At 45.7% G+C, this 19,480-nt stretch overlaps 7 protein-coding genes across 7 annotated transcripts; 3 read left to right on the forward strand and 4 right to left on the reverse strand.

Annotated features, from left to right (window-relative positions):
* Positions 1–27: 27 nt before the first annotated feature.
* On the reverse strand, positions 28–1,395 carry CANTADRAFT_25140 (uncharacterized protein). The gene has a single exon (XM_020207335.1). The coding sequence runs from the start codon at positions 1,197–1,199 to the stop codon at positions 126–128; it is 1,074 nt and encodes a 357-aa protein (XP_020065833.1). The 5' UTR covers positions 1,200–1,395; the 3' UTR covers positions 28–125.
* Positions 1,396–1,933: 538 nt separating this feature from the next.
* Positions 1,934–3,406, reverse strand: FUM12 (Fum12p; the record flags this gene model as incomplete). The annotated part of the gene is made up of 1 exon (XM_020209356.1): positions 1,934–3,406. The coding sequence occupies one exon, from the start codon at positions 3,404–3,406 to the stop codon at positions 1,934–1,936; it is 1,473 nt and encodes a 490-aa protein (XP_020065834.1).
* A 568-nt stretch (positions 3,407–3,974) lies between these two features.
* On the reverse strand, positions 3,975–6,288 carry CANTADRAFT_88634 (uncharacterized protein; the record flags this gene model as incomplete). The annotated part of the gene is made up of 2 exons (XM_020211474.1): positions 3,975–6,191; positions 6,217–6,288. The coding sequence occupies 2 exons, from the start codon at positions 6,286–6,288 to the stop codon at positions 3,975–3,977; spliced, it is 2,289 nt and encodes a 762-aa protein (XP_020065835.1).
* A 668-nt stretch (positions 6,289–6,956) lies between these two features.
* On the forward strand, positions 6,957–8,747 carry CANTADRAFT_37188 (uncharacterized protein; the record flags this gene model as incomplete). Its single annotated transcript, XM_020208707.1, has 1 exon — positions 6,957–8,747. A coding segment is annotated over one exon (1,791 nt), but the record flags the coding sequence as incomplete, so codon positions are not given.
* Positions 8,748–10,266: 1,519 nt separating this feature from the next.
* Positions 10,267–11,040, forward strand: CANTADRAFT_47525 (uncharacterized protein; the record flags this gene model as incomplete). Its single annotated transcript, XM_020209470.1, has 1 exon — positions 10,267–11,040. One exon carries the CDS (start codon positions 10,267–10,269, stop codon positions 11,038–11,040), a length of 774 nt encoding a protein of 257 aa, XP_020065837.1.
* Positions 11,041–11,219: 179 nt separating this feature from the next.
* CANTADRAFT_20288 (uncharacterized protein) lies at positions 11,220–18,170 on the forward strand (the record flags this gene model as incomplete). Its single annotated transcript, XM_020206542.1, has 2 exons — positions 11,220–11,222; positions 11,301–18,170. 2 exons carry the CDS (start codon positions 11,220–11,222, stop codon positions 18,168–18,170), a joined length of 6,873 nt encoding a protein of 2,290 aa, XP_020065838.1.
* A 261-nt stretch (positions 18,171–18,431) lies between these two features.
* Positions 18,432–18,836, reverse strand: CANTADRAFT_46690 (uncharacterized protein; the record flags this gene model as incomplete). The annotated part of the gene is made up of 1 exon (XM_020209370.1): positions 18,432–18,836. One exon carries the CDS (start codon positions 18,834–18,836, stop codon positions 18,432–18,434), a length of 405 nt encoding a protein of 134 aa, XP_020065839.1.
* Positions 18,837–19,480: the final 644 nt, after the last annotated feature.

Below are 19,480 nucleotides of genomic sequence, written 5' to 3' on the forward strand. Positions count from 1 at the left end.
GTCTCTGAATTAGGCGGTCTACATTCCTCTGGATTATGCAATTTATTAATGACTAGATGCTGTCGTGTGATTAATGCTCTAGAGAGCAGGTGTACGAGAGTGGTACACTGAATGAGTTGTAATTATTATCTGTTAAGCTTTTTCCTCTTGAGCTCTGCCAACCTCCGCTCCTCCTCGGCCTCACGTCTATCTTCGAGCTCGGCGTTTCTCTTGGACCTTCTTTCTTCCTCAAAGATCTCTGCACCAGTGGCCTCCATGTCGTCGGAGTCGTAGTCGTCGTTGTAGTACGACCGCTTCTTTCCTTTGTTGAAAATGGCCCAGATCTCGTCTCTGTCGTATTCAGCGGCTGATTTTTGTCTTCTGAATTCCTCTTCATCGTCAGACTCGATGAAGGAGTCCATGGAGTCTTCGCTGTCGTACTCTTCTTCGTCCTCGTGGTTTCTGTGGCCAAAGCTGCCTCCATTAGAGCTGCCAGTGCCTCTGACTGGCTTCTTCGTCTTTAGCTTGCTCTCAAGCATGGCAGAGGGGCCTCGGATGGGAAGAGGGGCCCTGGACTCTTTGGGGTGTCTTGGTTCGGAAGGGACTGACCTAGATCTCTGTGTGGGCCTTGCTGGTGGAGGAGGAGGCCTTGGCCTGGACGAGGCTGGCTGCTTGGTCTTCCTGGACTCTGCTGGAACCGAGCTAGCTCGAGACGAGGGCCTACTGGACTTAGCCAGTGGGGCTTCTGGGGACTTGTTTTTCGACTGGAACGATATCGAAAGCTTGGATTGGTCGATCTTGGATGCTCGCTTCATGAGGTCGTTGAAGCTCATCTTCTTTTGGGGCACTGGAGGCTTCGATTGCCGTGATTGCTGTGAAGGTCCTGGATTGGCTGCTTTGGATGGAGTTTTGGATGGTGCAGGCCTAGCCTTGGCTGTAGCTGGTGCAGGTTTTGGTTTGGTCTTCTTGGGAGGCAATCCCTTCTTCTCACGGGCTTCTTGCTCCTTTTGCTCTCGTTCCAACCGTCTTTTCTCCTTCAATCTTGCCACTACTGGATCCACTGGGCGCTGCGCTGGAACCACTCCTGAACTGGAAGAGGCAACTTTCAGAGTAGTGGATGCAGGTTGGGGTTGCGGCTTGGGAGTGACCTGTCCCTTTTTCTTAACATGCTGTAATATGCTTGACAAGGACATAGAAGTGTTGTGGAGGGTAAAGGTCATTTTTGGTACTCAGTTTCTAGCGGTGGCCGTAGCGAGCGCACCGCGAGCCACCGCGAGGCCAGCGACAACGGTGGCACCAGTGGGTGGTGGTAGGGGTCGTCCTGAGGGAAAAAAGGTGGACAAAGGGGCGACTAAAGCAGTAGATGTCTAAGTAGAGGAGTCTGTGGTGTCTGATGGAGGAGTTTGGAAAGCGTTCAGTGGCTTAATGGATCGTTGGAGCCACCGTATCGACAACGGTGTCGCTAAGTTGGGTGCGCGATTTATATGTGGTGGTGCCAGGGCCCGCAGGGATTAGTGAGGGCCCCGCAGACACTTAGGGAGAGATTTGGGAACACGTCAAAAGTAATTTATCAGTACCAGAAGCAGCTTGGAGACGCTAACCAGCTTCTGCTTTGGAACTAGTTAGTGTTCTGCGGGATTTCTGACCGGAGAAATTGAAGCTCTCCATGGTACCTCCAGCAATCAGTGGAATTCTCTTCAAATTTGCCCATAGGCTGGGGAATAAATCTACCATGTATTAAGAAATGTATCCAAAATTACTACTGGCTTGTATACCGTTTCTGACATGTTTGAGTATGTATTTTCTTGAATCAAGAATGATGCTTTATTCCTAATCATTCGGGTAGTAATTTCACCGACAATAGTCTAATGACAGTTCGCTCCATAGCAGCATCGCTTTTCTTTCCTACACGTTTCTCCATAGTCGTCTATTGATCGTAATAAATAAGAGAGGCCTAATCCTTTGGACCAATCATCTTTTCTGGTCTGACCCATTGGTCAAACTCTTCTTCCGACAAGACTCCCAATTCCAAGGCGGATTCCTTCAAGGTCAAACCCTTCTTGTGAGCGTTCTTAGCGGTCTTGGAGGCAGCATCGTAACCAATCTTTGGGTTCAAGGCAGTCACCAACATCAAGGACTCGTGCAAGGTCTTTTCGATCTTGTCGACGTTGGCTTGGATACCGTCCACACAGTGTTCTCTGAAGGAAGCAGAACCGTCAGCAATGAGTCTGATGGAGCTCAACAAGTTGGAGATCATCACTGGCTTGAACACGTTCAATTCGAATTGACCAGAGGCACCAGCAAAGGTGATGGCAGAGTGGTTACCGAACACTTGGGTAGCGACCATGGTCAAGGCTTCGTTTTGGGTTGGGTTGACCTTACCAGGCATGATAGACGAGCCTGGCTCGTTTTCAGGCAAGGACAATTCGCCGTAACCACATCTTGGACCGGAGCCCAAGTATCTGATATCGTTGGCAATCTTGTACAAGGAAACAGCCACGACGTTCAAGGCACCGGAGGCTTCCACGATAGCGTCATGGGCAGCCAAAGCTTCGAACTTGTTTGGAGCAGTCTTGAATGGCAAGCCAGTCAACTTGGAAACGGTTTCAGCGATCTTGACGTCGTAGCCCTTTCTGGTGTTCAAACCAGTACCCACAGCAGTACCACCTTGGGCCAAGAACTGCAAGTTTGGCAAGGTCTTTTCGACTCTTTCGATGCCGTTGGTCAATTGCTGGACGTAACCAGAGAACTCCTGGCCCAAGGTCAAAGGAGTGGCGTCTTGCAAGTGGGTTCTTCCGATCTTGATGATATCCTTGAACTCTTCAGACTTGGCTTGCAAGGAATCACGCAACTTGGTCAATTCTGGGATCAAGGAGTGAGAGATTTCGGTGACAGCAGCAATGTGCATCACGGTGGGGAAGGTATCGTTGGACGACTGCGACATGTTACAGTGGTCGTTGGGGTGGACAGGCTTCTTGGAGCCCAATTCACCTCCCAAGATCTCGATGGCTCTGTTGGAGATGACTTCGTTGGCGTTCATGTTGGACTGGGTACCAGAACCGGTTTGGAATACCACCAAGGGGAAGTGGTCGTCCAACTTACCCTCAGCGACTTCAGTAGCAGCCTGTTGGATGGCAGCAGAGAGCTTGGGGTCCAAAGCTCCGAGTTCTTCGTTGACGATGGCAGCAGACTTCTTCAACACACCGAAAGCTCTGACCACTGGGAGTGGCATGCGAGCAGCAGGACCTCCGATCTTGAAGTTGTGCTTGGATCTGGCGGTTTGGGCACCGTAGTACTTGGAGGCATCCACTTCGATCTCACCAAAAGCATCGCTTTCGATTCTGGTGGCCTTCAACAAGGCAGAGGTCGAGGATAATGATCTCAATTGAGTCTTGACTGGAGTGTACTTGGAGGCTAATCTCAACATTGTACCGATATGATGCGATGTGGGCGTGGGGACAAAGCTGGGGTATTTATAGTGGCTCGGGAATGGTTCGGTCGGGTGCATGGAAAAAGAATCGCGGGTCGTGATTGGCTGGATCTATGAGTCTATCAGTGTGTATGAGTATGTACAAATGCAGAGGGAAGAGGTGGAGGGGGTGCGTGGCGTATGGGTAGGGAACAGGCAGTGGGTGTGTGGAGCGGTCCAGCTGATGTTACGACAAATTGGTGGCTTGTTAGCCTCGGTTGGTGTACCAAACTGGTGGAGGAGTGTATGGGTGCAAACCGCGGGTGCAAAAGAGTAGTGGAGTGGGTGAATCAGAAGCTGTCATGGAGTCCAGCAAGTTGCGTGAAAGTATAGATGTTGGTGCCTCCAATGCCTCTCAGAGCAAAATGTGACTTGTGAGGTGCTCTTTTGTAGAGTAGCCGTGGCTCTTCATTTTTGGACCTCCATCTAAATTTTCTGAATTCATCCAGACTTGTATCGACAGGCAAATCAAAGAGATTAATAACCAACTTCACCATCTAGAACCACACGAGTCCCATTTTGACGGTCACTGACTAGCCTTGTACTTCTCTAGTTCCTCCACCGTTGGCCAGTTCCACTCCTTGTCCTTGGCCTCGATGCCCATGCGCTCGTTGTCGCTCCTCACCTTGTGGACGTGGCGAATATGCCTGTTGCTGTGATCCAGAGGCAATGCCCCTAACAATAGCATTAATGTGGTGTGCTTGGGGCGGAAACCAAGCTTCTCCCACCATTGGATGATCTCAGAAAGCTCAAACGAATAGGAATACTTGCTGAGCATCCGAATGTACTGTTGCCATAAAGTGTCGTCGGGAACTATGCTTGAGGTGGAGTCGTTACTGTCTTGCTTCACATGGATGGCAAACTCATGGATAGCCACCTGAGGGGCATAAAAGTTGCCCCACAAGATGCACGAGTCGGTCTTAGACGGTTTCATGGACGCTCGGATCAATGCTGTCAAACAAGTCTTGTCCGGGACCAATCCTTTGTTTATCAACTCTTTCTGGTAGAGATCATAAACCGACTCTGGTTTGGACATCGCCTCACCCTGAAGCATTGCTCCTATTACTCGTGGCGATTTGTTCCTGATACAATGGTTGTAGAGGTACCTGGCATAATCTTCCACAGAATCGAACCCTTTGAACTTTCCAAGTGCCTGCTTAGAAGGTTGGGGGTCCCAGGGGTAGTAGTTCTGTGTTATATTACGTGCCCCATAATTCCGGTACAACATTGTCATGTACTTGGGCAAAATAGTACTGGCGTGAGCCTTCAAGATGTCCTTGTCGATGTCTCTTAATGCACTGATGAATGCATGCAAGCCGTTTAGACCTCTGATGGGTTTGATTAAGAGAGAAACTATGTCCTTGCTGACAATGACCTTGTGCTTGATTTTGGTGAGCTCATTCAAGATCTTGATGGATCTGTTCTCGGTCAACAACCCCATTTGCTGGAGCCGCTTGATGAAACTCAACCAAAGGGCCGTGGAATGGGAGTAGTCTACCGCATAGCTGTTGAAGTTTTCCACCAACTCCTCTGGCTCTTTGGAGAGATACACCTTGGTGATGTTGTAGGCCAACATATCTTTGTTGGGAACCGACTTTTCTCCAGTGAAAAAACGCTTCTCCGCCACCGTCATTAATTGGGCAGCCTTGACGTTAGACATGGTATTGATGGCCAATGCAATTCCCATGTGGGACTTCAAGGTTAATTGCTGGTAAGTTTTCGCCTTGGCTTTGTCTCCTCTGTTCATACAGGCCACCAACACTTCCTGGGACCTAATGATGTACTTCATGGTGGAGGACGGCACGTTCACCTTAATTAATGCTGTCGATGCCACATCCCAAACGAGCTCGTTCAAGTAGTCCACTCCAAGCAAGCTGATGCTGCACCCGGATTCCTTGCTGTTTAAAAACTCAAATGTGTCTCGAATGAAATGGGGCAAGGTGCTCGGGCTCTGTGTGATGGTGTAGAAGATCATATTGTTGATGATGGACTTTAAGAACGTGGGTTTGTCTACGTATGCTGTGATGATGGGCTTTTTGAACTGGTTCCAGATATCGTGCTGCAACTCAAGTTCGTTTAGAGACATTGGGGTCCGTAGGAGAATGTCACTGAGCACAAATGGGGGGATGTTGGTTAGGTTCCGTAATTTTTCACAGCTGGTGGTGACTGTAGGAGAAGCGAGCGAGAGAATCCAGGCCACAAGGTCGGTGTCCACGGAGTATCTGCTGTTGAATCGCGACTTGGAGATCGCTTTGAACGTCTGGAGCGACTGGTGGAGCACGGAGTTCGTGTGGGTACTTATGGAGATGTACTTGGGGTCGTTTTCAGTGCTATTGATTGCTGATTGTGGTATTCCTGCCGCCTCGGTCAATGTTTCCAAGAAGAATGGGGTCACATCGACGTCTGGAGGCGGTTTTCCGAGCCGTTTAGCCATGGAAGCCAAGTAGCTGGCCAGTTCGTGGCATCGAGCTTGCACGTACTCTTCGGGGTACGAAGGCCAGTTTGCCATGTAGGTCAAGGCCAGCAACTGATGGAACACCACAGGCTCGAGCAAACGGTCTGGCTTGAAAGGAGTGGGCATGCTGGGCCTGGGAACCGCAGGCAAGCGCTTGTGGTGGCGATGGTTCTGGACCATCACCAACCAGTTGCGGACTGACGGCTCCAATTGCACTTCTGGCTTGCTGTACTTGTGCCAGTGGTGGCTGGTGTTGGCGAGTAGTGCCCTGTGGGCCTTGTCGAGGGCCTTGTGGTCGAGTGCTTCACCAAACACTCGCTGGAGCGTGTGATGGAGTCGTAGATGGGCCACAGCCGTCAGTAGTCGTGAGCGCAACATCGTACATGGCCTGGTGGTGGTGCAGTGAGGATGTTTCCACAGTAAGGGTGCCTTTGTGATGCCTCTTTGATACCTTCGGGTGCCTTTTGGTGCCTTTTGGTGCTGGCGCTGTTTGGTTCTGGCAGCTCTTCGGATCGATTCTTTTGATCCTGCGAATGCTCACAGCGGCTAAGACATGTCAGCCTTATGAACTCGTCAGAGACCCATTACCAACAGCTACTAAAGGAGGAGTTGGCGGGTGGCGATGGAGGCAGCCGGAAGAGGCGGCGTGTTGGCTCCAGACAGCGTGGAGGCGACGGTGTGGTGGAGGAAGTGGAACCAGCTGCGAAGGCAAATGCTGCCAATAAAAGAGAGGAGGATGGCAACGGCAGTAATGTCAGCTTGAAGGAGAGTAATGTCAGCAATGCCAGCCATTTCAGCTTGAAGGACAGCATCGCCAGCCTGGAAGATTCGCCAGTGGTTGTGCTTTCCAGCGATTCAGACGACTTCGAGGACATCGACCTTGACCACACATCACCACACCATCACGAACCAGACTCTGACTCGGGAGACGAGTTCGAGGACGTTGATCTCAACCCAGGAATGGCTCTCAGCGCTCCAGAAGAGCAGTCAGAAACGTTTACCATCACCATCAACCGCGACAAGCCTACTTCCAGAACCAAGAAGTTCACTCCCGTGTCTAAGGAGGAGCGCTTGTACCGCAAACAGCTCCATCGCCTCTGCCTTGTGCTGATGATGATCCACGGAGCCATCCGGAACCGCTGGTGCAACGATTACCAGTTGGGCCAGGCGTTGCGAGGGGTGGTGTCCCCCCAGGCGCTAGCATTGCTTCGCCAGCCTGAAAATAATGACCTTCTCAACTCCGTCAAGTCCCGTAGGTTCCTCGATGGGCTCCAGAAGGTGCTCAGGGCATACTCGGCCAAATTCCGAGTCAGTGGTGAGGGTATCAAGCGCAAGAACTGGAACGAGTTGTCGCTCAAACAACCTAGGCGCTTCAAGAACGTGGACTTCGATCGCTTCAAGTACCTCATCTCCCACTTCAGAGGCTCCCGCGACTTGGCTGCCCAAGGCTTCGTGTGCTTGCTTCGAGCCATTGGTTTGAACGCCCGTTTGGTGTTTTCCTTGCAGCCACCAGACTTCACCATAATTGCAACTCTTCCCAAGATCGAAGCTCTCGTCCCTGAAAAGAAACCTGAAACGGAACTGGTCAGTAACAATTTCGGAACAAATAACAAGTCTAAGCTCCTATCTTCAATAAGATCTAAGTCTGCCACTGTCACTGAGCAACCTGTCGAACCCCTCCTCGAAGATGCCCCGTTCCCCGTATTCTGGGCAGAAGTTTGGGATCAATATTCAAAGAAATGGGTCAGTATTGATCCTGCAGTGCTTCAAATTCTAGAAATTGCACCCATGAGAAACAAGTCCAAATTTGAGCCTCCTCAATCGGAACCTCGCAACCAACTTTACTATTCTATCGCCTACAATAGTTTCGGGGTGGTAAAAGATGTGACTCGGAGATATACCCACTATTTCAACGCAAAGACGGCCAAGAAAAGAATTACATACAAATCAGAAGAAGAGACCTACTGGTACGAGCGAGTTCTCTCCAGCATGAATACTTCAATCCAATCAAAACCTACGAATTTGGATATCATGGAGCTGAAGGAGTTTTACGATCGAGACTTGGGAGAAGGAATGCCTAACAATATAAGTGACTTTAATAATCATCCCATATATGCATTGGAATCGCAGTTGAAGCAAAACGAAGTTATTTATCCGATGGACTCTACCAGCAAATGTGGGACCTTTAGGGCAAAGACTTCATCGCGCTCGAAAAAGGGCTCCTTTGGAGTAATTCCAGTATACAAGAGAGCACATGTTCATATGTTGAGATCAGCCAAAGCGTGGTATATGAGGGGACGAGTTCTAAAAGTTGGAGTACAACCATTAAAGTTGAAGAAAAAGTCGGCGCTACAGAAAAAGAATGATGGAAGTGATACCGAAGATGAAGAAGAGCACACTAATTTGTACGCAGAATTTCAAACAAGACTTTTCATACCTCAACCAATTGTTGATGGGGTGATTCCCAAAAATGCTTATGGAAACATAGACCTTTATACATCCACCATGATGCCCGAGGGCGGGTGTTTAATCGATACAACTGGAAAGTACACTATGAAAATGGCGGAATACGCAGCCAGGTCAATCTTAGAGATTGATTATGCCAAAGCAATTATCGCATTTGATTTTGGAAAGAACGGAAAATCAAAGCCATCTGCTGGCCGTACTCCAACAGCGAGAGAAGGAGGTATTGTCATTCATGACCAATATGAAGAAGCCATGTTGGCGGTATTGGATTCCTTGGTGGAAGAAGAGGAACAGAACCTTAGAGATAAGGTAAAAATGAACTCTCTAAAGTACTGGAAATTCTTTTTGACCAAACTACGTATTTCAGAACGGTTGAATAGACAGCATGGAAAGATAGAAAAGAATGAGGATGAAGATGAAGAGAGCATAGCTGAAAATCTGGAATCGGACAAGTATAGCGTGTATGATGATACATCTGGTGCGGACATACTGGAAAATGAAGGAGGCTTTCTAGTGGAGGAGGCTGCCTCTGGGTATGGCCAACGACCTCAAAACGAATTATCCAGTTCTGAGGATACCGATGATATGCATACTAGTGGTGGATTCGTACGTGATGACAGTGTCGATAATGCTGATGCTGGACGAGTTATGTTCGAAGATGATATAGAAAATGATGGCCAAGATCATGAGGGATTATTAGAGACTAATCCCAATGAATACTCCTACCACGAAGTCGCAAGAGATACCCCAGAGGAATTCACAGGCAGTGGGGGATTCATCAGAGAAGAACTGAGTGAGGAAGTTGATAATGCACTTTCGGGCCAGATTCCGGAGCAAAATTCCAATCACAGTTCTCCCGGAGGCGGTTTTTTTACAGAGGAGTTTACTAGAAGTGATGGTGCTGTTTCTACCTCGGGATCAGATCAACAACCACCGCACAATATTGATGGTGCCAAAATTATCAGCCATACCGCACAAGTTTCAGAAAACGCAAGTGTGGCATCTTGCCCTCCCAGTAATTTCTCGGAATTGAATTCTACGTCACATCCTTATATACATCAACAGAATCCCCTGGAGGGCTTTGAAGTCAATTCTAGCAATTGGGACGAGTCTAGCGGTAACTCAAAATGGCCTTCAGACCAAGAAAATGAAGACCAAAATGAAAAGAATGCCAACCAGGATCCGAGAAACCACCACAGTAAGTCATCCGATGAGCCACCAAAAGAAATTTTCAACGTCAATACCTTTAGTGGTAGTGGTGATCATGATTCAAAATCAAGTGTCCAGAAGAAGGACGTTGATTCCGAGACGCACGTGGATTTAAAAGATGATGAGCTAGACTTACCCGATGAATTATTTTCGTACGATGCACAAGGTCACTTAGTATACAATCCCGAAGGAGGTGAACGTGACAAAATTGATCCAGTGGAGCAAAAGTCTTTATCGGTAGAGGAAACTCCTTCCGAGGATGATCACGTAGAGCTGAAAGAGAGGCTTATGGATTCACTGGAAGAAAAAGAGATTATGGAACAAGAAGATGCGTTTGGGTTCCAATACAGTGACTCGGAATAGAGTCCAAATTAGGAAAGTATAGTCATACTAAGGTTTTTAGTAGGGGTAGTCTCGACTGAAAAATTTGCGCAGACAACCGATAGACGCGCGTAAATCAAAAACGCAAATCGATTGCGCAATTATTAATCTACAATAGGGGCGCCACTCCGGCCCTCTGCAAAAGGCATCATTTACCGCGCAGGATACAACTTAAGCGCAAAAGTAGCCATACTAGGATTCTTTTGCGCAAAAAGAAACCCAGTTCCGTTTTCCCAGAGTGATATATAAATCACACTTGCCCCAGCATGTCAAATCCTTATCGAATACCAAGAAACCAAACTTTATCATGCATAACGCTGTTGCCGAGAACGTGCTTGGCACTGCTGGTACGATTTTCTGGTGTGTGCAATTAGTGCCACAAATCATCAGGAACTACAAAGTCAAGAACTGTGAGGGCCTACCACCTATTATGATGTTTTTGTGGGCTGCTTCGGGAGTTCCCTTCTCGATCTACTTCTTTGGGACTGATGGATCTATTCCGCTCAAGATCCAACCCCAATTATTCACCCTTTTCTGCTTGATCACCTGGGGCCAGAGCATCTACTATCCTCCATACAATGTGCCTAGAAGAAGAATGGTGCTCTTTCTCATTGCATTTGGGATCATAGCTGTGGCTCTTGAGGTGGGTCTCATTCTTTGGTTGCGTCCAGTCCACAGACATGGCACCCATTGGCCCATGCTTATTGTGGGAATTGTGGCCTCAATCTTACTTGCGATTGGTTTAATTCCTCCATACTTTGAGCTTGCGAAACGTAAGGGTCGTGTGGTGGGAATTAACTTCATCTTTTTGGCCATGGACTCTGCTGGTGCTTTGCTCTCCATGTTGAGTGTGGTGTTCGGCACCATGGACATCATGAGTATGGTTTTGTATGCTATTGTGTTGGGACTCGAGGTGGGGATCTTTGCGTCGCACCTTGGCTGGTACTTGCTGGGAGGGAAACGCATTCTCAAAGAGGAAAAAGAAGCCCAAAAACTCGAAACGGAGCTGGACGACAAGATTGACAAGATTGACGATATTGAAGAGGACTCAAGAGAGACGGACGTGGTTTCTGTCGCTTAACGGATTCCAACTTATAATGTGCTACGACTAAATAGATTAATGCCTAATGCAACATATACACTACGAAATCAGTAAACGTGCCTCACGTGATCGTGCACGTGATCGAACCACATGACGAACTACACCACGAATTTTTCTATGTAGCTCCACCTTTCACAGCATCTGCTCCAGCAATTGCAATGGTATGTGTCGTTTTGAGGGTGCAGCACGCGTTTTGCTTCTCGGCGCGTGTCAAGCTTCTTTACAGTTCTAACATCTAGTCCTCCTTTGTTCCGTTAAACCTAACAGAGGACCCATCACTATCCAAGAAAGATCTAGAGGAGGAACACTCGAGAGAACTCCAGATCGAGCAGGCATTCACGATTTTCCAGAAAGCTCTTGCCCTCCAAAAGAGCCAGCTGTATTTAGAGTCCTACAAGTTGTATGATGAGCTATTCAAGCTAGATGTCCTCTCCAATCACTACCACGAAGAAGAGGATTACGTCCGTGGCCTCCAGAAAGGTTCCCAGAACACCATCACAGATGAATTGAGTTTTCTCTCGCCCAACATAAAGACCTTGCGGTTCTTGGTTTTCAGAAATAGAGGATTCTTATACTTGGATATCCTCAAGAGAGCAGACCTGAACCAGGAATTGATAGGAAGTTTGGTCAAGCATGACACCAAGAAGGCTCCCGAAAAACCTGAAGTCATCCCCAATAAGTTCAGAGACATGTTTTACACTCTTGTGGACGATTTCTGTATTGCATTGTACTACCAAGAGGGTGACGAAAAGCTCTTGAAACAGTTGTACGAGATCTTTATGTATTTGAAGGTCTACAAGCTCGCCAGGTTTACCTTGGAATATTCATTGAGTGGACGAGTCGAGAGTGATGACTTCTACGGACTATTGCCAGTCAGCAAAACCATCAAAAAGCAGCATGACCTCATAAAAACCATATTGAGTGTCAAGGAATCATCCAGTAAATCAATCGAAGAGCAGAAACAAGATCTAGATGCGATCGAAAGTCGGTATCACTTTTTGGAAACGATACGAGGCGAGTTTGCCAAACAAATTGAAATATCTAATACTAAACGAAGAGTCGACATCGATCTAACCTTCGAAGAGAGCAGTCTCAACTGGACAAATGTCATGAGCAGAGTAAACCATGTGGTGAGGAACATACAAGATGACGAAAAACTAGAAGACATACAGCGAGGTAAAATCAAAGCGGTAGAGCCTTATTTACTCACTGAAGATCCCATAGAAAAGGTAGATTTCGTTATCCAAGAAGTGAAAGAAAAACTAGATGCCGATGATATTGTGGTAGTTGAAGAGACCGAAGTCGAGGCATTGAATACGAAGGACAATAATGACAAAGACGACCAAGGTATTGTCGAAAACAAGAGAGAAGAAGAGGACCAGCCTTCTGAGCTCTCCGCTAACGGTGACAAGAATGAAACGGAACCAAAAACCACACCAACCCCAATGGAAGGTATTGAAACAGAAAATGGTGTCAAAGAAGAGCCTCTGTTAGAGCAAGAAATACCCGAGAACACAGCTACAAGTGAAACAGACACGATAATACAGCAGAAAGAGGTGACTGAGCCTTCTCAGGACACGATTGAAGATGTTAGTGTCAAGAACCGAACATCCAGATCCTCCAAAAGGTTGTTGAGAGCAGAAACTGACACCCCAGACATTGACTTGAAGCCCGAGTACTTCTACTATACGGGTCAATTTTTCGTGGCCTTGAACGAGTACTTGTACAACTTGAACAGTGAAAATGAGCTGCTTCAAGTGAAGAACATGATTGAAGCGTACTTTGGAGTAGGGAATGGATTACACACTTACATCCAGGATTTCGTGGAAATAGTCAATGAGTGGGACACCAAGTACACCAAAGTATTGGTTGTTGCTGAAGACAACTCGTCGTCTCCGGGAAAGTCCAGTGATGATGAGAGATTAAAATTAATAGAGGTTCTCAATAGTTTTGGGACCAAAGGAAGCTCCAAGTATGCGGACAGCGTCCTTAAAATTGAAGATGTCGAGAATAAAGAGATAATTCGGGATTATTTGCTTGAACTTAATAGTCAGAACCTTCACTACAAGGACGTGAAGAACAGAATTATTCGTCGTTTGCTAGGCGTGAGGAAATCCACTACCTCCAGTTGCTATCAATACCCAACTTGTTTAATTACCGACACACTCTGGAATCCCAAATTATATTCTCAAATCAGAGAATGGATCATTCAATTCGATTACTCTTTATTGCATTGCCTCAAACTAGAAGATCAGGTATCTTTACATGAGGCCCTCGACAATGTTGCACTTTGTATCAGCATTCAGGAAATTCTAGTTGATAACTACATCTCAATCAAGACCCAGATTTCAAACATTTTATTGCAGAGCAATAAGAAGGGACTGAACAAACCGCCAAGCAAGAGTGCAATGAACAATCTTAGTCTTGAATTGATGAAGATCAAAGACAAGTTGAATAAGTGGATTGAACAATACGAGGACTCAATGTTCGTAGTAAACAAATTGATTCAGGAAGAAAGTGACGTTGAAATGGCCACAGACGGCGAAATAAGTATCCAGGAAGTCTATTTCGTGCTTTCGTGCCGTTTTAGATGGTGTCAAATCCAAAACGAAAAGGCCCAGAATCCCGACTGGGCTCAATCTGACCACATTATGACAAAACTCAATGAGTTGCTCGATTACGCTTCTAAGAGTACTAATGAGTTGCACATATTATCTCCCAACTATGACAATATCACTGGGGTAAACTTGGAAGTAATAAAATCGCAACTCACAACCACTTCAGTGATGTCCATGTTCTCCAAGATCATATACACAGAGTCAACTGAGAACAGCAATGAGGCAATAGAACTTTTGGAGGGAATATTGATCGAGCCTGAAGATCTTGGAGGTCTAACTAATGAAAGCAGTGCTACCCCTATTAATCAAGAAGCCATCCAGTCCATCAAATTATTTCTCAAAAACTCGCCAGTTGATATGAAGCTCAATTTGTGGAACGTCCTATTCGTGTACTATGTTGCTTCTAACAAAATTGACAGCTTCCAGTATGGTTTTGAAAAGGTTATCGAATTCATTCACGTTTATTTAACATCTCCTGACTATGGAAACCTTCCCTTGCACACGAGGATGACCACTCTCTTGAGTATTCTTGGCTTTTATGGTGATATTCTCAACACATACTTGGAAAGCTTACACAGCCTAAATTGGCAATTGCCCAACGGACAAGGAAAACAAGTTATCGAAGCACTCGTGAGATTACTCCAATTTGTGGAGTTATTTTATGTATTCGATATCCATGAAGAAGCTGCGTCGATGTCAAGTACCAAGGTCTCAATCAAAGCAAGATCCAAGTCAGCATGGGATGCATTGCGGAACATGTTTGTGGGCACGATGTGTGTTCTATTAGTATATTACAACGCTGGAAAGAAGGACATTGTCCGCGTCAAAAAGGAGACAGAGCATCACATAAACTCTATCGGAGATGAGGCGGAATCTTCACAGCCTTCAAAGGACAACGAAGGGGAGAGCTTCATTTCATTCTTGACGCAAGTCCATAATCATTTGGGTGCAAAAAAGCTCTGTTCGTGTTCATCAGGAAGATTTCTCAAATTGGCGCAAGACTCTCTCCGTTGGTTCGGTCCATCGACCTTGTCGTCCCAACAGTTGTCTCAAATTATTTCCTGTCGGTATCACTACAAAATATCAGTGGAGAAATTCACCCCAACCGAGCACCATACGCCGACAAAGGAGCAATTGAACTATGATACTACAATAGAACTTTCGAAATTCGTGTTGCCTCTCTGCTTCATCAAAAATCCTCTTGTTCGTATTCCCAAGCATGATACGAAGGCAATTATCGACGACTTCTACGAGGTTGTGGGAGATCCTAACCTAGAGCAGGGAGAAACAACTTTGAATAGAAATGATTCTACTTTTGAGTACTTCTTTGAACTCACCAGGATCACTCCTAGGCTCTTGAAAGATGCATTCCACGGTCTATTGAAGCTTGATCTCGAGGATGTTCCTGTCACTCCCACCAATAAGATTGTCAAGTCGGGTCTTTATTACCTTCAGGGGTTACTAATTTTCTCCTCCTACAAAGTTCGTAAAAAGAACATGCAGAGTAGAGCTGTTGAATTGGAACAAATCATCATGTTGTTGAAGAACGATTTGATCCATTTCAGTAATCGTATCGAAAGTTGGTACTTATTGGGCCAGGCCTATGGGTACTTGGTTGAAGATGATCTCATTTGGACAAGTGACAAGTTGACAGTCGGCGACAGAAAAGTGGGAACAGCAAACCTTCAGAGAAAGTCATTGTTGTGCTATTTGATGGCCATTAATGGAACTATTGGACACAACAACAGCCAAGTAAAGCAAATTGTCGGAGATCTCATGAGCTCATTTTCAAAGGAATTATACAGTGCCTGTATGGAGCCCATGAACATGCATGCATTCAAAGTTCAGGGTCAGCCTAGGTTTATTAAAAAGCCTTCTGGAGGTGCAGCATTTGTCAGCGTTCTGGAAAGTTCAGTTTCAAAGAAACTCTGCCTCAAAATTATCCAGCAATCGCTTCATTTGTCCATCAAATCGAAGCCTGATGACTGGCTTAATTACTACTACTTGGCCAAAGTACAGCGCAAGCTAGGAAGACTCGCTACGTTTGTCCTTGAAACCTTGAAAGAGTCATGCCGATTGGCGAAGAGTCAATCCACTGTGGATCATATCATAGAACCACACTATTTGATGGTCTCCATGGTCTACAAGTACCACAAGGCTTTTCTATTGGGATATAACGAGGCAATAAAATTTCTCATGGAGGATCCTGTGATCAGTTTGAAGTATGATGACGACATTGACAAAGCAAACTTTTCCGAAGTGATTATATCATCTCTTAAAAAGGTTGATGCTTATGACAAGAAAAATTGGCACCATAAGCCAAGCTACAGGTTGTCGAAGATTTTGTTTGAAGAGTTTGGAAAAGTGGACGAAGCCTTGGAAGAGATGTCGTCATTTATCTCATTGAAGGCTACCAGTAAAACACTAGTACTGATTTGGAAACCTGAAAATGAACGTCCTGGGAAGCACTTCTACTATACATATCAGTATTCGAAGTTTTATATCCTTCTACTCACTCAGAAGCGTGACTTAATTAGTCTCATCCAAATGTTGCCCAAGTTGAGAAGATCGAACTCGACAATGATCGACCTCTATTCCGCATGGGAGATCTTGTGCTCGTCTATTTGCAAGATCATCAGATCCTCCTTGAACCTTGGGGGAAATTTTAGTTTCTTTGAAACATTCATGCAGTCTTTGTCGTATCAGACATTTATCTTGAATTCAAAAGCCATACTAGAAGTGTTGCAGAAAAATGGGATTCCAAAGGACTTGGAAGCCCATTTGTGCCTCCTTCATGCTATCCATGATATGAAGAAGTTCAACAATGGGTTTGGCCCAACTTCTTTGATTGATGATACCATCGTTGGAATATTCTTGAAGATTTATCTTTACTTTGACAAGGATTTTGAACATCCTTTGACAGGAGCCCCTGCTGGAAGCTCTGACAGCCCTGGAGGAAAGATCAAGAAGATAGCAAAGAGGGATGTGTTCCCTTTCGCCAACGATTTGTTGAAGAATTTCAGAAGAGAGATCGAAGCAATTTTAGTAAGCAACCCCAAATTGTTCAATGAATACGTTGAGCAGGCCAAGGAGCAAAATGAAGCGGAACAGAAGAGGTTGCGTGAAGAGGAAGCCCAAGCGAAAATAAGGGAAGCAGAAGAAGCTGCCAAGAAAGAGGCTGAGAGACTTAGAGAGGAGGAAGTAAAAGCTGAAATCGCCAGGAAAGCTCAAATTTTGGCAACAACTGTGCCAGATCCGGTTGTCAGTCAAGGTCTTTCTCCTTCGATCACTAGTCTTCCAAATGGAATAATCTCGAAAGAGCAGTTTTCTGCCTGGTTAGAAGCAAATACTAAAGCGTATGGGACCGCCAATATCAATGGTGCCCCTACTGCAAGAACTGGTACAGTTTTAAGACCACCACCTGGTCTTTTTAAACTCCCCATTTTGAGCTCTAGTCATCCTGTTCCTGTGACACCAGCACTGAATGAACAATTCAGTTCAACTCCATTGCAACAAAGTCTCGTTGCACCTGCGTTGAATTCTAATCAGGAGAAGAATGCAAATGGCGATACTGTGGTTGCGGCTGTGGTTTCTAACGGTCAGGACACCAAAAACTCAATTGTTTCAGAACTCAAGAGCCAAACAGAGGAACAAGGAGTTTCACAACTTCAAATCAAGGTTAAAAAGAGTACTTCAAATCCTGAGCCACAAACAGTTTCAGAACCTTCAATCGAAGTCCAAACAAATGCTCCAAATGAATTGGCACAAGTAATTTCTGAACCAATACTTGAATCCCGGAAATTGGAAGAGGAAGAGAAACCACAAGAGACAAACAGTTCGGAACAAACTTCGAATCCTGAGGCCTCTCCCAACCCAGAGCTTATCCAACTGGCCAAAATTCTTCCAGCTGAAGTTCCTGCTGCACCAGCTAAAGAAGCAAGAACTATTCCGGAAGAAGAAACAAGAACTGTTCCAGAAAAAGAAAGTAAAATACTTCCAAAAGAAGAAAGTGAACAACACGAACATGTGCAATCGTCTCAAAGCGTTGGTGAAGCAGAACAGACAAATATTCAACCATCAGAACAACCCCCCACAGGAGTTAATGACCTGAATGTTGAGCCTGGTAAAACGCCTAATTCTCTTGAGGAAGCAACTGGTTCACCTAAAGCAGTCTCTGTGATTGCCCCAATTGAAAAGCCAATTCTTGAGCCTGTTGCTGTGAAGGGTGGAGATGACTTGCAAAATGGAGCTCCAAGCGATTCAGTTATTGCCGAAGTTAATCTGGAAGCGCCTGAACTGACAAAGGAAGTGGAATTGAACTCTTCAACCAAGGCAACAGATGATGTAAATGTTCAAGAGATCGAAGCTCAACCCACTGACACAACTGCAAAGGAAATTACTGGTCCAATCACGAGGGGTAAAAAACGTAATCCTGTTGATGAAGATTTGCCAAAGAAGAGATTAAGATCTGATAGTGCAAAAAACAATTAATGTAATCAAATGCACTTTGATTCTAAAATTTATGATCATGTATGATTGTTGTAACAGTTTAATATTTGTAATACTAGTTTGAGAAATAGATTCAAATGAAGGCTATACTGTAAGCTTCGTAAATACTATCACCAAAAGTTGGTCCTGCTTCTAGATGACCGACCTACATGAGCCGTTTTATCACGATTCCAACTCTTGTACTTGAAGAGAAATATATGACGATATTCTATAATTTGCTACTAAACTCTCATTTCATGAAAGCTAAACCACGTCGATGTCCTTGACTATTAACTTCCTCAAACTCAAGTCATAGACCACCCCATTCACCTTCTTAACATTGTACTTCAATCCATCGTACTTTCTCCTGACATTATCATTTTTCAAGTCCAACATTTGGAACCCATTCTGGAGCTTTGTGAGCAATTTCAGATTGAGCAAGCTGACAGAGTATGGTATTTTACCTGCAGGGGTCTTCAGACCCTCCGAGATAGAGATACGGATGATGCTGTTGGTGGTAAATTCGACCATCGTTTCGGTCAAGCGCAATAACGCGATTAAATAGTCAGAGTAGTCAAAAGTGTCTAACTCCAACACTTTCTGGATCTCTTCAGGAGTCATTATGATCCCCACATCGTGGTCAGAGGACTTGGGTGCCGAGGATACCATAGGACACCTGATTGTCCCCTCTACCTCGGTTTGTGAGGCAATGAGCAAGGTGATTACGTGAAAGTATCTCTCGACAAGCAAGAGGTAGAATACTTCCTCTTTGAACTTATGGGATATGGACTCTCTCTGTATCTTTTTCCCGTCGATTTCGGCAAGCTTTGCTTGTGCTTGTTTGAATACGGTTGCAATGGTCTGGAGAGTGGCCGATCCACAGCTGGCTTTTTCCAGGCTTCCGGCTCTCAAATCCTCGGTGAAAGACCTCGTAGCCTCTACGAGGTCACCAAATAACCCAGTCAAGTCACCTGGAGCTACGTACGAGGCCTGGGCGAGAAATGTTTTGGGCGATGAAAGATTTGTCGAAAACTCGTGCTCCAATTCATGGATCAAAGTCTTGGTTTGGGATCTAAAGTTAGTAGCAGCTGGTGAACCTAGTGGTTTCTACTCACTCTCTCTCGATCTCGACACCGATTGAGGCGAAAACATCCTCGAAACTCATTGTCAAGCTAACGGTGTGAGATGAGAATCGACTTGACCCCGGATTTCTTGTGCTGTAGTGACACAAAAGTCGAACCACCTGCCAAATGAGAAAAAACTACACTGCCCTCCTCCTTTCACGCCGGCAACAGCATAACAAGACTATAGCT

Source organism: Suhomyces tanzawaensis, assembly GCF_001661415.1.
Source record: "Suhomyces tanzawaensis NRRL Y-17324 unplaced genomic scaffold CANTAscaffold_2, whole genome shotgun sequence".
NCBI classification, from domain to species: domain Eukaryota; kingdom Fungi; phylum Ascomycota; class Pichiomycetes; order Serinales; family Debaryomycetaceae; genus Suhomyces; species Suhomyces tanzawaensis.